Raw genomic sequence first — 17,921 nt, 5'->3', positions numbered from 1 at the left:
TTTGAAACATTTCGAAATTACGAATGATCGATCGTGAATCCACGTATAAAAAAATATGATAAAAAGGATCGTAAGTAAAATTATTAGAAAGAGTTCAGAAGATAATCTGCTATTATTATTATTAATATTATTATTATTATTATTATGTCCTACCGCTCTCCCCCTCCTCTCTCTCTCTCTCTCTCTCTCTCTCTCTCTCTCTCTCTCTCTCTCTCTCTCTCTCTCTCTATCTTTCCCTCTTTTAACAAGAATATCACGATGCCAGACAATCAAAGTATTCAAATTTGAGATAAACTTTATTCGTAGGATTACAAACGATTTTATTCCCATTTACCTAGACGATTTTTTTTTCTTCCTTTTTATAAATTCACGTTAATTGGACGGCCTCGCCAGTATCAACGGAGTACTTCAATTATATCTAAATATTACGAGTCCGTTGAGGCTCTGCCGTAAATAAAAAAAAAAGTATACGATATATATATATATATATATATATATCACTTTTGAACGAAAAAAAAAACAAAAAAAGAAAGAGAGAGAGAGAGAGAGAGAGAGAGAGAGAGAGAGAAAATACAAAAGCAATTATTTTATATCAGGGAAATATGTAATTCTCTATTAACGAAATTACAAGACTTGGCGGGTTTTATAAATTTTGCGGAGTCCATTGCAGTCCGAAATTTCCATCGCGCCGATGTTAAAATAATTTCAACCTATATTCCCAACGGTGAAAGCGGAAAAACATGAAAATGGCCTACAGGAGAGACGAGGAAATTTCATCGAGTAATCTTTTTCAAATTTCATGGTTAGCCGATACGCTCGAACTTTCAAACGAATAAAATATTATCTTTTCGAATTGACAACGAACGATCTACGGTCTCTAACGGAAGGATATGGAACGTTATCGATTTTGAAAATTGTGTTGTACAACACGGTGAATATGTATACGTGATAATAACTAATCTCATTTACGATAACGGGATTATCTATCCGATATCTCGATAAAAAATAAATTATTATTCATAAGCGTAGTTCAAGTAGGATGTTTAAACATCTGGAACAGTCTCCGTTGTTTCTCGTGACTTTCATTAAAATATTAAAATTTTCATTCGTTCCATAAAGTTGCTTCTTTTTTTTTCCTTTCTTTCTTTAGTCTCGTTACGAAGAACAAATTCAAGGGGTATATCGATGGTATAATTCGTTATTATATATTATATAATATAATTCGTTATTAAATATCGTAGCAAATCATTTATCACGTCATCGTCAAATGTCACGTCGAAATCACATTGTAAATCTAACGACTCAACGAGGTTTTATATTGTAGTTAAAAATGATTATTGCGAGATCATAAAAATTCATTGTATAAAACAATATAATATAAATAATAACGTTGTGAATATGATGGAAATGATTTATCGATAGAGAATACTGAGAATTCATACGATTTCAATCCATAATTTTTCAAGATAATAAAACTAAGGTCTAACGTATAACGTAAGAAAGAAATTTATGAAGACATAAACGAAGAAACGATTTTCTACGACCAATTAAAGAAAATCTTCAATGCGTCTGCTTAGTCGTATTAAAATCGTATTCGCAAATAGATACTTGGCGCGAGAATAGCGTCGAGCGAAGATTTAAATAACTTCTCGTCCTCCTCCTTCTTTTTCTCCTCCTACTACTACTGCTCCGCATCCTCCTCCTTCTCATGCTCCTATTACTACTACTACTCCTACTCCTACTCCTTCTCATCTATCCCCCTCCCCCCCCTCTTTCTCTCTCTCTCTCTCTTTATCACAACATAGCTTTCGTGGTCGACCCCGTCCGAGCATCGACGCGTAGATTACCGCGAGCGCAGAATTTTGCGAGCGGCAAGCCAAGCGTATTGACGCGGATTGCAGGCGCAGGGTAAATCGAGCAGACGGTGGCGTCGCGACGCCGGCTGCGCACGGCCATGCACCTCTCACCCTTAACTTTCTCTCCCTCTCATACTCATGCGTGCGCGCGCTCGCGCTCCTATACGTTAGACCAAGCCTCGAGAAGAGTAGGGGAAATAGTGAGAGGGAAAATTTATAAAGAGCGGAGGGCGACATTAGGGGGGTAGTAACGCCGATGGTTGTGGTATCGGTGGTGGTAAAGTTGGTAGTGGTAGTAGTGATGTCAAAGTAGAAGGGAGAAAGGGAGGGTTAGACTACTTGTTGCGCGTCGCGGCGCCCTCGTGACGGTCCGACGACGCCACCCATTTTCACAGTCTTCGACCACCACCACCACCATCACCACTACCACTACCTACTACCCACTACTACCACCACCACTACCACTACCTACTACCCACTACTACCACCACCACTACCACTACCCACTTCTACCACCACCACTACCAATATCACTACTACTATGCTATCTACCGTCGATGCTACTACGACCGACTATCGTCACCCCTTTTTCTCCTACCCCAAACGACCGATCCCACCTACAAAAATAGACGCATTGTCGCGACGCAACAGATATCATACGACTACGAGTACGATATCCTTCTCGCGATGTTATATGTTTTTATTTGTCGTTCGTTCAAGGGAAAATATTAGTTTTAGAAAAATCTCAGATATGAGATAATATGGGATAATGAGGAAACGTAGTTCTCACTTGTAAATATAATTTGGATTAATGTGAATTAGTCGATTCGATCATTCGCGGTTTTTGTTTTCTTCGTTTCAACTTGTCGACTATTTAAATGGTATAAATTATATAATAAGAGAGAAATTTAATAAATTTAAATTGACCGACCTGAATCTGATGTCCCGGATTACTAATGTGCAGTTGTTGCGCTTGATTAATCTGCAATGTAGAGGTACCAGGTCCCGAGGGAGGTCTTGGTGGTGTGGAGCTGGTAAAAGGTCCTTGAGATCCGGTTTGATTAGGACCACCGCTTTGCGATCCTCTCGGAGGTAGTGGATATCCTGGACTACCGTGATTCGGCATAGAGCCTGGACTTCCATAAGGAGAATATTGTTGTTTATAGCCACCACTTGGTCCCAGCATACTCGGCTTACCACCCGCGTTTGGTTGTGATCTCTTCATGTCCGGCAAGCCGGGGGCAAATTGTGTTTGGGAACTGACGAACATGTCGTTTGTTTGTTGACTTTGGAAACCGGTTGCGCCATTGTTCTTGTGATACGATCCGGTACCAGATCCTGGAGTTTGATTTTGTCCACCCGGAGGTGCTGTGCTTCCTGGACTACCCAAATAGTCCGAAGCTCCGGTAAATTGAGAAAATTCGGCATAAGGTGATCTAGCCGCTGGTCCTCTAGCAGCCGCTGCAGCTGCGGCTGCCGCTGCTGTCGGATTGAAACCGCCAAGGCCTAGCTGCTGACTCTTGTGCTGATGCTGCTCGGCCATCTGTTTGAGCGTCTGAGCTGCCGGGCTCATTTCGGACTTAAAGTCTAGACCGGAGTAAGGTAGTCGGGCGGGGGAATACTGAGAGGAGGCGAGCGCACTTGGACTGGAATTGGCAGGTAACGCGTTGCCGTTATTGGCGGTCGTACCGTTATTCACACCGTTGTTATTATTACTGTTCCCATGTTGCTGCTGCTGTTGTTGCTGTTGCTGTTGTTGCTGTTGTTGCTGTTGTTGCTGTTGATGGTGAATAGTATCCTTGTCGTCTTCGATCTTGATCTGTCCGTTGTTCATTCCATTGTTATTAGGATTATTTCCATTAGTTACAGCAGCTACGGCCGCTGCGGTTGCGACGGCGGCAGCATTCGCGACGGCAGCTGCCGCGTTGTTCGCCAACGCGTCTACGCTTTTGTCCTCAAAATCAAAGTCTTTCATGAATTCCGGATGGAAGTCCGAAATTTCCGAGATGAGATCTTTAAAAGCGTCCGATGTAATGATCTCGTCGCCGGTGTCGTCACCCATGAAATCAGAAAAGCCAGGGAAACCGGCTCCGTTCACTGCCGCGTCCTTTTCCAAGGCGGCGGCGCACTGTTCAAGATCGACGAATTCGTTATCGGGTTCTTGTTTGCACTCGACGAGATTAGCGATGTCGACGCAACCGATTCCATCCGTGGCACCTGCGGCGCCAGCACCACCAGGCCCGCCTGGACCACCAGCTCCACCGGTTCCATTTCCCGGCTGTGTCCTAACATTCCCACCACCTCCACCACCGCCACCGCCTCCAGTTCCGCCACCGCCGCCGTTCGGGTCCGGCTTAGGCGAGGACGAGGCGTTCAATAAATCGCTTTTCACGGAAGCGTTCGTCAATGCCTTCACCGTCACGTTCGTCGATATTTGCTGTGCCTGAGAGTTCGCGGCCGAGGTCGTGAACTCCAGTTGTTGAACGATCTCGACGGAGAACTTGGTCAGACCTTCGTTTCCACCCCCACCACCGCCACCACCACCTCCACCGCTTCCGCCGCCACCTCCGCCTCCACCAGCTCCGCTACCTGGTCCGTTCGGACCCGTCGAGTTCGCACCGTTTCCGGGCTGATGCTGCCCGTGGCCGTGATGAGGCCCACCACCTCCGGCTCCGCCTCCTCCTCCTCCGCCACCGCTGGTAAGCTGCGCTTGATGCTGATGCTGGGCTTGCGTGCATTGTAGCTTTACCGGTGGCTCGCCGAATCCTCCGTCGCCTCCGCCACCCCCGCTTGCCTCCAACTCCTCGGCCGTTCTCTTTAAGAATTTCTGCTGCTGGAACAAGAATAAATTACGATTGATATCGATTTCATTTTCCAAAGCAGAGATTCGATATAAACAATACACGTCCAATATCGTCTCTACGGAAATGGTCGAATTATTATTATTTCTTCAATTGGAAAGTACTAATTAAATCTCCAATTTCTGTATAATGGAATCCATGAATTACGTACGTAGGTTGTAACGTAATCATATATCGAATCTGTGTTTATCGAACTCGTTCGTTCGCGTATCGAAGCGCGCGGACGTTAAAGCGAAATACAAATATTTATACACCCTGGTATTTTCCATATTCTGCCCGATGCACTTTAAAAAATAAAAATGATTTTATGATACATTTTTTGATGAGATATGGACGGGCCGAGGGGGTGGACCGGGGAAAAAACAAACAAACAAACAAACAAAAAAAAACAAAGAAGAAAAATGAAAGAAGATAACACATTCCCTGTATAACTTACGGTCATTAAATTTCTAATAATGTTTCATTATTACGTGAAGTTAATGAAGTAAAATAAAGCTCGGAAAGAAGGTACCATCTTCTTTGCGATCGGGTCAAAAAGAAGCGGCGGCGCGTTTAGCTTGCTGGTACTTCGTGCTTTTTACTCGTCACGAAGGTAGTCCGCAACCGGTTAGTGCAGGATACTTAACTCCCGATCCGCAGAGTCAAACAACGCGGTGTCCACGGCTCTCGTGGCAAAGTCGTTTCACAGAATTTTTTTTTCCAATTAACCTGACAATTTCTCACCGTACCTGTCAATACCTTTTCAAAGCTTTTTCTACCAACTATCTTTGTACAAAGAAAAGGGACATTCGCGTTCCTCTCCGTCGACCACCGGTGGGAATCAACTAACCACTACTGATCGTTTCAACTTCGGAATCCTGATTCCTTGCATGACACGTAAATCTCGGTCGTTAGAAACGATGGTGTGCCTTTTATTTTCTTTCGATTGTTCTCCCACTTGTCCTTCGCGCATATGCACGCGTATCGAATATTTACGTGAAACTTATCCTTGACGAACGTCAAATTTTTTGTTTTGCAGAAACGATTTATAAAAAAGCTCGATTATTTATTATCGGTGATAATGAAAGTAATTTCAATTTTTTTTTTCTAATCAAAAAAAAAAAAAAAAAAAAAGATTAATTTAACAAATTTAAAATCATTGAAGTATTAAAAGTTCATCACTTTGTCTAACTATTTCACATCATTTACAATGTTAATATGAAATAGAACAAAAAAGAGATTTTTTTTTTTTTTTAAATATACACGTTTTGCCATATCATCAGAGCAATGGATGGATCGAAATAGAGTTCGATGAAAATATGAAGAAGTTGTTCGATATCGAGATATAGCAAAAGATAGAATGGTAAAGAGAAAGAGAAGAAAGGAAAAAAATGAGATTGGAAAAAGTTTTTCCGAATGCGCTCTACTCGAGATATTCGCGGTTCAAACCGTTGCATTGTTCTATATAGGTGAACATCCATCCATGCTTTCTTTCATGATTTGAAGTTGAGTAACTTCGCACACGTCGATAATACGTATTACCCTTTATAACAACGAATCGAACGTTCTTCATTTCCGTCGCTATTTCTCGTATTACTTCTTACTCTCTCTCTCTCTCTCTCTCTCTCTCTCTCTCTCTCTCTCTCTCTGTCTTTTTCTCTCTTTTATACCTTCTAATCTCGTGTCTCTTGCACGTGTAACACAATATTCTTTCAACCTTCGACCGTGTACATTTTTTCGCCTTGACAAAGACCCGAAGGATTTTGCGACGTAAAGTAATCGTTTTCGTTCGCCTAGAATAAGTTAATCCTTGGATCGATGTAACAAAAGTATTCATAATGAAATGAAATTGAATATTCGTGAGAATCTAAAGATTTTCTTAGAAATATCAACACGATAGAAATATACACGTGATATAAAACAAAGTTTCTATCTTTCTAAGATCTTTTGCTACGGCTGTTAAAAAAAGAAGAAGAAAGAAAAAAAAAAAAAAAAAGAAGAAAAAAAAACGGAAGAAGAAGAAAAGAAAGAAGAGAAAAAAACATTTATTCGAATTCAACGATACTTATGAAAGTATCGTAGAGATACTTTATCGCTAAATATAAAATCTAATTCGTCCGATGACTTTTCCTATCCGATTAAAAAAAAAAAAGAGATTAGAGAAAGGGAAAGGCAAAATCGGCTATTGGATGTAAGATTTCGTAAAGCAATTGCTTCCCCAGTTTGTTTCTTCTTTTTGTTTACCCTCCCACCCTCCCTTTTTCTTTCTTTTTTTTTTTTTTTTTTTTTTTTTTCTTTCCATTTTGATTAGTTTTGACGCGCAGTGACCGCTTTGTAGAAGAAAAGGTACTGCGGCAGAAAAGAATTGCATCGAGAATGTCAGCTGCCGTACAGGCGACGACGGAGAAAAGAGATATTGGAGAGGCAACTCGCGTTTTATATTATATAGGTCGAGAGGCAGAGAAAGAGAGAGAGAGAGAGAGAGAGAGAGAGAGAGAGAGAGAGAGAGAGAGAGAAATGGAAGCGAAGCTGGGAAAAGGGCTTCGGACTGGAAAGCTCTGCCAGCTTTTTGAGAAGCAATTTCACAGGACGAAATGTGCACTGCTGGTTGACAGATAACGCTGCTTCTAAGTCTTCTCCTGTGCTCGTGTCAATATCCGTTCTACATTTCTATTCCTCTACTAGCCCATACCTTTCCCCCGTTTATAGGGCTTATGCAAAAAAGGGAATTTTAAATGGAATTCCTCTTCTCTCGAATTAATTACTTTCCTCGAGTTCCTCTACTATCGTATCGAAGAGCAACCTCGACCGTCCGAGATCGAACGGGAAAGCAAAGCTCGCGAGTGACGTTTGGAACGCTCGTTTAGAAAACTTCTATCATAAGCCAATCTCATAAGAATTTCGAATAAGAAACTTAACGATTTCAGAGATATTTCGAATCTTTTTACTTACGGAAAGGAAAAGAAAAGAAAAGAACAAAAACAAAAACGAAAAAAAAAAAAGCAAAAAAAATAGAAAGAAATAAATCGACTACGACGATAAACTTCCATAAACTTTTTCACGATTCCGACCATGTATTCGTACATTTGATATAACTATTGATATTGTGAGAATTTATTTGCAATTATCAATAACGGTATTTAGATTAAATGACTCTACTCGAATTATTGATATGCATATATATATATATATATATATATATATATATATATATATATCGATAAACGCAAATTACCTTTTGCCAATATATATACTTATTCTTTGGCGAGGGACTTCTATTGAAAAAATACGATGGGAAAAAATTTTTATATTTCTCCTCCATTATATCACAAATTCATAAAAATTCATTACAACTTTTCACTTTATTTTTGTATCACTTTAGTTTCAGTATTTACTTTTTTTCTTTCACTATTCTTGTTTAACATTAAATAATAATTATTAAATTTATATAAAATTAATTTAAATAATATTTATTATTTAAATAAGTTAAATAAAGTTAAATTAAGTTTAATTAAGTTAAATAATATTTATTAATTCGCACAGAACAAAGATGATCACAGTTCGAAGATCATATTGCGACTGACTCACGTTATTCCTTCTACGATTGCAACAACACTGTTATTTTAAAGGGACATTGTAGAAAGTTAGAGAAAGTTTAAGAAAGGGGATGGTATATACCCAATATTTTCCCTAATGTGGGTAAAAATATAATGGTCATGGAAGTTTTCTCTATTTAAAGTTGTCAGTTATTTGTCTTGACAATTGGTTTGCCTTATCGTAGGTATCGTACCATCTGTTGTTTTATTCTTCAGGTATACGAAGGATCTTTTCAATTTTTCGGTAAGCCAATCGCCGTGCTTGAAAAATATCTATTAGTCATAAATATCCATCGACTAAAGTCTCTGTACTTCAAATATTATTCATAGTTAAGATGTAAAAAAAAAAAAAAAAAATAATCATCTAGCGATGATGCCATTTAGTGATAACGACGATGAAATTAGAAAAATAAAATTCTTTGATATAGAAAATCTGATAAGTCTTACAAAATATAATTAAATAATTAGCATAATTAAATATTATTTTCCTATCAAACTCTATGTAAATATATGTGTATATATATATATATATATATATATATATATATATATATACGTAATAATACAAAAATGTAATAATACAGAAATGTACACTCAACTTGAGTGTTCAAGTTTATAAAAGATGAAGTCACTTAAACATTCGAAACGACTTCTAACGAACGTATTTTCGTTTCTCGTTGAATCTAAATAAACTGTCTCTAGGAAGACTTCATTCGATTAAAAGAAACGATCGCTTAAATGTCTATTAAGACCAAAGTATTGTCTATTTTTTGTTGTTTTTTTTTTTAATAAGATATAAGAGAATGAATCTTATTCGGGGGAAGGAAAATGAAAAAAAAAAAAAAAAAAAAAAAACGAAGAAAAAGGAGAGATCTAAAAATGTGCGACTTTTTTTTCATTTTTTATCGACGACGACGATAATGGTAGAAAAAAAAGAAAAAAAAAAAAAAAAAGAAAGATAAAAAAAGATAAAAAAAGATAAAAAAGATAACTAAATATATTATACGTGATTATCATTATAACAACTAGAAAAATTATAGAGCGAATAGTCGAATCTCGTTTAGATTGAGAACGTCAAAAGCGTTGGAATAAGAACGACTAACCTTGACGCAGTTTACCAGCGGGGGGTCGCACGCGTGGGTGGATACGCCGGTTTATCTAGCGTCACGTTTCGTTAATACCAACTAGTTAGGAGCGTTAACACGACCCAAATGCTGGACAAGAAACGACTTCAAACTCCTCCTTCCGTGTCTATCAATCAATTATTATCAACTTTCGACTTTCAACGCTGAATTCCTTTCTTACGTCGCAACGGATGGTAATAAAAATCATCTTACGAATTCTATTATTATTATTATTATTATTATTATTATTATTATTATTATTATTATTATTATTATTATTATCATCATGCTATTTTATACGTTCGATTTTTAAACGTTTGATAGCCGCGCAAATTGCGATTAAATGTTTACATCAACATCTTTCATTTTTCTCTCTTTTCTACTTTTCTCTTCTTTTTCTTCTTTCTTTTTTTTTTGTTTCTTTTTTTCTTGTTTTTCCTTTTTCTTTAATTATTATTCATACTCTCGACTTTGAAGATACGATAGAAAAAAAAAAAATTAAAGTTAAAAGAGCATATCGTCCGCATTATTCGCCAGTCTAAACACGATTCGAATTCGTATTTTATAATGCAATGCTTATCTATTCGAACGAATCGCGCTTTTGTACCTACGTTGTGTGTTAATTAGCGAATCGAATGAAATGCGAATACGAATTCAAGAATACGTAGGTCTGACTCTTTTGTTATCGTTTAAAAAAAAGTTATTATCGCTGAACGACGTTACGCATTTTAATAATTCTCTTGTACGAGCATAAGTTTGATAAGTTCGACTTCGATCGTTTTATGATGCTTATCGGAAAGTCATATTTTTCTGTTTATATATATATATATATTTTGTTTATATATATATATATATATATATATGTAAATGAAATATATAATAAATTTTATGTTAATGTCAGTATAATCGTATAAATTATGAAAATGAATTCATTACAATGTTATTATATTCGTAATTAATTAATAAAAATAATTTTATAGAAAATGCAAATAGAAATTCATTTGTATAAAAACCATATCGGTGTATTATAATATTGTTGTTATTAAATCCGATGAGAAGCTTCGGAGATTGATATATATCATATTATCATATATTTAATAATAAAAATCGTACTTTTTTATATTATTCGATGGCGCGTTATGGAAGACGATACGTAGGAAAAATGAAAAGATGAAAGAAAGGAAAAAATGAAATTGACGGAGGAAAAGCGTATAATCGTGCTCCGTTGTCCGAGCGAACGGTTTACCGTTTTAAGCGATGCGATTAGCGTAGAAAAATCGTAATGTCTCTCGAACGGGCGCGCTGCGGCCAGTGCTTCTTGCGTAACCAACGGCGCTTTACATAATCGCTCCTTTCAGGATAATCCATCGACTTAGAAACATATTCAGATCCCGTTTTCAATGCTCTACGATTGAAAGAGAGAAAGAGGAAGAAAGAATGATAGAAAGAAAGAAAGAAAGAAAGAAGGAAAGAAAGAAAAAGAACTCAGAGTATCGATTCTATCGACTATCTAACGCGGATCTGTTCCAGTTTGAAAGCCGCTCTTCGTCGTTTCGTATCGTTTCCTTTCTGGAATACTAATAGATCTATCGGATTCCCTTGTTTCTATCTGCATTTTACATCACAAATTTAAAACCCATAAAGGATGAAATCATTCCAACTGTGAGAATCACTCTAATCTAAATTCTAATTTAAAGAAATGAACTATATAAATACACACACACAACTATAATATACATATATATATATATATATATGGTGTGTATGCATGAGTATGTACGTGCATGTGTGTGTATAGTTATATATATTAATTTGAATTAATTATTGAACACATTGATGCCGCTATATAACATACGAAAATATCGCAATATGTTTCTTGATATTTTTTGATATTAGTTTGATAATAATAAAAAAAGAAAGGAAAAAAAAAATTCTTCCTTCTTACCACACTTTTACTTTTTAATTAGTATCTTAAATAGTTCAAGTAATTTTTAAAATCCTTAACGGAGAAGGAGAGATGTATGATTTAGAAAAATGTCATTAATAAAACTGTTTCCCGATGCAATAAAATACAAATTACATTGCCGGTGTTGATCTATTAAACATATGTATATTCATACTTATACATACGGTCTTTTTCTTTTCTTTTTTTTCTTCTTTTTTTTTTTCTTTAATTAAACACGTAGTTACATACGTAATAAGTAAATTTTTCATTTATGAATAAAGAATTAACGACAGCTATCGTAAAAAGTAGATGTTAAATGAAGTGTTCGTAGGTTCTGAGGAAGAAAAAAAAAACGGAAAAAATAAATAAATAAAAAAAAAAAGAAAAAATAACAAAAGAAACACAAAGGAAAAGAAAAAGGAAAAGAAAAAGAAAAGAAAAATAGAAAACAATACGTTCACTGCGCATCGGCAGAGACACGTGGATGGTCCGTGCGTTGTGGTTACATATGCAATTACGATGTTTATTCGTACAAATGTAAATGCATCGCCAGCACGCTCAGCAATACGATCCGACGTATTGCGTCGGCCGTGGCTGATGGTGGTGGTGAAAAAAAAAAAAAAAGAAAAAAAAAAAAAGAAAAAAAAAGAGAGAAGTGGATTTATCATCGTTTACGTTGTACGGCCTTTTCATGTATCGAGCCAGCCGCGTTCGTTAAGTTCCACGCGTCATTTCGCGAGATCACGATTTTCATTTAGCTCGTTCAAGCAATGTACCATTGTCCATTTTATAATCGACAAATTTTAAGAAAGAAAAACGAAAAAAAGGAACAAAAAAGTAGGAAAAAAAAAAAGAAAAAAAAAAAAAAAGAAAGAAAGAATTCTCTACCGCATCTCGATGTTTCATGAAAACTATTATTTCACCTGGAATATACTACTTGCAATGTGAAAAAAAAATCATAATTCATTATTCAATCCAGGCATCAATTCAGATATAAATCGTAGAAAATTTCAACGAACATTTTCAACTATAAAATCGCGAATACGATTGAAACTTTTTGCTCATTCTTTCGCCATCCAATGAAGCTATAAAGAGAATAAAGAGAGAAAAAAAAAAAAAAAAAAAAAAAAAAAAGAAAAAAACTAAAACAAGAAAAAAATAGCCGGAGGACGATCAAGAATATTCTTGACCTTAACATATTATTTATCACTAAACAGAGAATTCTTGAAAACATATTGGATCAGCATGTTATTACTTATTTTTATTTTCTCTGCGAATTCCTTTAAATATGAATAAAGAGATAGATAGAGATAGAGATAGAGATAGAGAGAGAGAAAGAGAGAGAGAGAGAGAGAGAGAGAAGAAAGTGAAAGGAAAGAGAAAAAGAATAAGAGACTAAAGTACGGTAAAGGGATCGATTAATTCGTGACTCTTCGATTACATTTTATCGATCGACTTAGGCTAATTTTCGATCATGAAGGAATTTTTCTATCCGGATCGCGGATTAAATCGAGATAGGGTGGGGAAAGCCACCAACGTCCCAACGTTACATACCTATACAATCGCTTATGTATGGCTTTATATATGTAAAATGTATATATACATCTGATAGCAGTGAATATATAACCCTCTGGGTATCGCGTTATGCCAGGGGCGTACGTGCTATAATTGCGATGGAAGCGAAGTGGTTAATAGGGCGTGGCAGCCCTTGCTCCCAAAGTTATTACTCCTCTATGTTATTGATACGAGTTCATTCGAAAAGGTCCACTGAGAATACGATCGGCAATATCGCACGATACTTATTTGCCTGTTCCTTTTTTATTCTTTTCTTTTATCTTTTTTTCGTTTTTTTTTTTTTTTTTTCTTTTCCTTTTCCTTTTCCTTTTTAATCTCCTTCGATCCTTCTTTTTTCTTTTTTTTTTGTCCATTCATTACAATCACGATTACGATCGTGACAAATTTTAAAGCCGATTCTTCCCGATGGTTCGAAAAATTCGACCGGTAGAAGAAAGAGAAGCCGACGATCGAGTTAATTAATTGGGTTCGTGTGAATAAATGTAATTAAGTAGAAAGAATGACGAAAGAGATTGAAGAAATGTTGTATCGTTAAAAGAAGGAAGAGTTGGTAGATGAGGATGAGGTGAGATTGGGAAGGGGGATGGGCATGGGGGGAGGGGGAGGGGAAGGAATATAATCGCATCTTCGATGCAAACGTTTGACCCCACCTTGACCTCTCCATCCTTGCCAGTTTATCGACTTAATTCGAGCGGCAAACTAAGTTTCTGGTCTAACGAAGACAACTAGTAATACTCAACTACTAGATTCTAGAATGAATGATTTTACATGAGCAAACGATGAGATCAATGCTCTTTAAAAATTTTCGAAATTTTTATTGGCGTCTTTCATGACAAACGGAAGATATTACGAATCTTTAATCAATTGAAATTATAATTTCGAAAAAGAGATCGATGATTATAATCGAGAATACTCGAGGAAAAAAAAAAAAAAAAGAAAAAGAAAGAGGCGATGGTAAAATGTTGACCGATTGTCTGGGCCGTCCAAAGGTTTAGAAAAAAATTCTAGAGAGGTTGGCTCGAACTCGACGACCTCGTTTCTTTTCTTTTTTTTTTTTTTCCTTCAACTGGCTTCACATCCTTGAAAACTTTACACGCCGATCGGAAGCTTTCTTACAAATTCGTCCAAAAAAAAAAAAAAAATAAAAAAAAAAAAATAAAAAAATGGAAGTTGACTCGAAATAATAGAATCGTTTTTTTTTGTTTATTTTTTTTCTTTTTTCATCTTCATTCCTTTCTGGTCGATGTAATACAAAGGTATTTCTTTTATCTCTATGTCTCTCTCTCTCTCTCTCTCTCTCTCTCTCTCTCTCTCTCTCTCTCTCTCTCTCTCTCTCTCTCTCTCTCTCTCTCTCTCGTCTTTATTTCGTAGAAAAGAAGCAAGATCTCTCATAATAATTTCTACACGGGTATCATCTTGAAAGTACGGTCGTTTTGCAATTACAAAATTTCACGTAGAATAAAGAAGAAAATATTATTTCTTTAGATATAAAATAACATTCCGCGTTTATTCGCAAAGTTTTTAAAAAGGTAATATAATCAAAGCAAGAGAATAGGACGGAATCATTGAAGAAAATAAATGAAGAAGGAAAGGAAGAGAAGAAAAAAGGAGAGAGAGAGACAGAGAGAGAGAGAGAGAGAGAGAGAGAGAGAGAGAGAGAGAGAAACAGAAGAAATTTTAAAGAAAAGGGTAGAGGAGCATGAAGCAACGACGAGATGCAAAATATCTAATTTGAATTATAATACAGAAGGGTATGCAATTACTTGGCTCGAAATACGGCCCGTTATCCAGATATGTACGTAAGGCGAGCATTAACCATTAAGACGTAAGGTAGGTGCACGCGTCGCGATACGCGAGCTCCGAACCCATAGACCCTTGACATGCCAGTCCCTTGACATGCAAATTCCACTAATTATAATAACAAATCGCGTTCGCGCGCGGCGACAGAGACACACCGGAATCACGTGACCGCGACGCATGTAAATGCTATAAACGCGATAGGAGAAACGCTAGCGGTCAACTCGATCTTATCGTTTGAGTCCTCGATTGTGAAATCTGTTCTACGTGTTTCGTCGTTGTAAACGTTCGGCATTGTAAACGATTCCTACCACCGAACGAAACCTCAATCTCAAAGTGAAGAATATCTTCCTACTAATTTGAATTGTTTTCTTTCTATGTATCCATGTATTTAAGTACATGGTATTTACTAGGTTTTGATTAGAGAATTCTGTTTCTAAATCCTCTCTCAGTTTCACATTAACGTCAATATTATCTTATTCTAAATTAATATTTATTATAAAATATGAAATTTTTCTTGTTCTTCTTTTATTTTGTTTTTCTTTTTTTCTCTTTCTTTTTTTTCTTTTCTTTTCTTTCTTTCTTTCTTTTTTGTTATTTTTATTTTCTTCTTAAAATAATCTAGACATAATAAAAATTTGTTATATTACATTTTGAAATATACTGTATGTAAGGACCCAAGAGAATAATGATCTTGAATCATCGATGATTTTCATATTACATTCCACTGTTATATATATGAAATTATAAAAATACGATGGTCGATAGTCTAGTATTACGAAAGATGATTATGCAAAGACACAATATGTCGTTTGAACCGAGAAAAGAACAGAAAAAGATAGACAGATAGACAGAGAGAGAGAGAGAGAGAGAGGGGGGGGGTGGGAGGGGGGGGAGAGAGAGAGAGAGAGATAAGTAGGAGCGGAGAAGAACGAATACATTGTGCAATCTTGTCATCATACTTGTCAGTAATAGCATATTTACTGCATTGTCACGCGCGCTACTCTTTCTTTCTCTACGGCCATACGCCCAAGGATGTCATCCTTCTTTTCGTCATTGTTTCAGGATCACGCTCTGATAAAGCGTACCGGTTAAAAATCGCGATGACTACATTGCATTGCTACTTCGTCTTCGAGAAAACCCGTCTGCATTTATTTCTACCTCGTTTAACACACCGCTCCTTCTAATTTATTATGCGCCTTAAAGGAAACGGTATACGTACTATAAACGAATAACTCTTTCCTTCGTTTCTACGATCATTTCAACAGGAATATATGTGAAACGTCATAATATATCATCCCATTAAATATTTCTACGCCGAAATTAATAACTTAAATAACTTATTTTTCTTGTTACTTTTTCATTTCTTTTCTTATTTTTCTTCGTTTTCTTCTTCTTCTTCTTTTCTTTCTTTTTTTTTTTGTTTTTGGTTTTTTTTTTTTTTTTTTTTTAATATAAATCCTTACGATCGTACGTCGTGAAAAAGAAAACTCGAAATTAAATAATTCGACGATCCTCTTCTATCGAGATAATCGAATAAATAAATCATTATGTAGAATTTCAAAAGAATTTCGTATTGAAATAATACTAATTATTTTATAACGTTAATCACAACTTCGGATATAGATCCATTTTATTTCTATTCTGTTGGACGATAAGTAAGAAGTATATATATATATATATAAAACTATGACGCACGAGAAAATTTCTTGAATAAATAAATATGTATATATGTATTGAGGAATCATCGAATGATCTAATAAATTCTCTTCACTTATCAGACCTGTTTTTCCAATGATTCTAATTGCTTAATACGTGCTTATGTAATAACATGGAAGACACCGAAAGAAAATTCAAAGAGGTATAATCACTTTTTTCTTTTTTTCTTTTTCTTTTTCTTCTTTATTTTTTGTTTTTACATAACACATAGCTTCAATAAAGATCAATCGTAAAATATTATATATCGACATTTCTATTGACGATCGAGGGACCATGATCGAAAAAAACTAAGATTGCTTGCTAACAGCGGATTTCTTTGCTTTAAAAGCATATCAATGTGTTCTCCGCAAAGGTAAATCGAGGCACGATTTTTCTACGAATCTCGTGAAGAAGAAAATACAAGGAAGAAGAGTACTACTACGGAGATCGATCAGACTGCTGCTACTGCTGCTGCTGCTGCTGCTGCTGCTGCTGCTGCTGCTGCTGCTGCTGCTGCTGCTGCTGCTGCTGCTGCTGCTTCTGTTACTGCTAAAAAAGAGAGAGAGAGAGAGAGAGAGAGAGAGAGAGAGAGTACTCTGGGATCTGCAGAGGCGCTTTTCACCGTGGCGATAAATTCTGGTACTTGCAAGCTCGGGGGTATGGACATGCAGGTTGGTTCACCGTGCACGAAGGAAAGTAAAGAAGAAGAAGAAGAAGAAGAAGAAGAAGAAGAAGAAGAAGAAGGAGAAAAAAGAGAAGGAGAAAACTTACGATCGAGCACGCATAACGTTAACTCTTGCAAAGCTTTCGTGCAAAATATTTCGACTCCTTAGCATGACTCCCATCAGGTCGCCGAATTGATTATTGAACAAACAGCATGATACCTGACTTATAACCTTCTTCTTGACATTTCAAGGAATATAACTAGCTTGTTTTGCCGTTGACAGGTAAGTATGTATAATTTTCGAATATCTTGAATATATTATTACATCGACATAAGGAATATCCATCAATCGTAATATTTCTATGAGATGAATCACTACGGATTTTGATAAATAACGTTAAAGTAAAAAAGGAAAAAAAAAGAAAAAGAAAACAAAAATAAAGAGAGAGAGAGAGAGAGAGAGAGAAAATTCAAAAGATTATTCAAATACGCATATATCAATACGCAACAAACTTAAGAGAATATATTAAAACTTAACGGAAGTATTCAAGAAGTAGACTCGTTTGCGTTCAAGTCTGGCTCGCGTGCGTCAGGGAACAAACAAAGGGAAACGGGGAAAGAGGAAGGGAGGGAGAAGAAAAAGGGAGAGAAGACTCGATCGAAGGCATCGTATTTCAAAGTCTCACGTATAGAATATTCGTATAAATTCAAACGAACGGGTCAAACAGAGGTTTTTTTTCCTTTCGTTCTTTTTTAAAAACGTATAGCTGGTAATTAATTAATCTCCATAAAGATTCTATTCCTTAAATAAATATTCATTTCGTTC

The 17,921-nt window shown here is 36.1% G+C and overlaps 1 protein-coding gene across 10 annotated transcripts in view; it reads right to left on the bottom strand.

Annotated features, from left to right (window-relative positions):
* LOC124425328 (neurogenic protein mastermind-like) overlaps positions 1–17,921 on the bottom strand; it is a 165,128-nt gene that overhangs the window by 44,735 nt on the left and 102,472 nt on the right. For 8 of the 10 annotated variants that reach the window (XM_046965552.1, XM_046965568.1, XM_046965584.1 and 5 more), the window contains one exon: positions 2,788–4,689. In XM_046965552.1, the coding sequence (XP_046821508.1) occupies positions 2,788–4,689 (1,902 nt within the window). The remainder of the gene's footprint in view (positions 1–2,787; positions 4,690–17,921) is intronic. The other 2 variants (XM_046965560.1, XM_046965627.1) reach the window with 1 other exon arrangement.

The sequence above is a fragment of the Vespa crabro genome, chromosome 1 (genome assembly GCF_910589235.1).
Source record: "Vespa crabro chromosome 1, iyVesCrab1.2, whole genome shotgun sequence".
NCBI lineage: Eukaryota > Metazoa > Arthropoda > Insecta > Hymenoptera > Vespidae > Vespa > Vespa crabro.
Note: the sequence above shows the minus strand (reverse complement) of the source record. Positions and strands in the feature narration are given on the sequence as shown.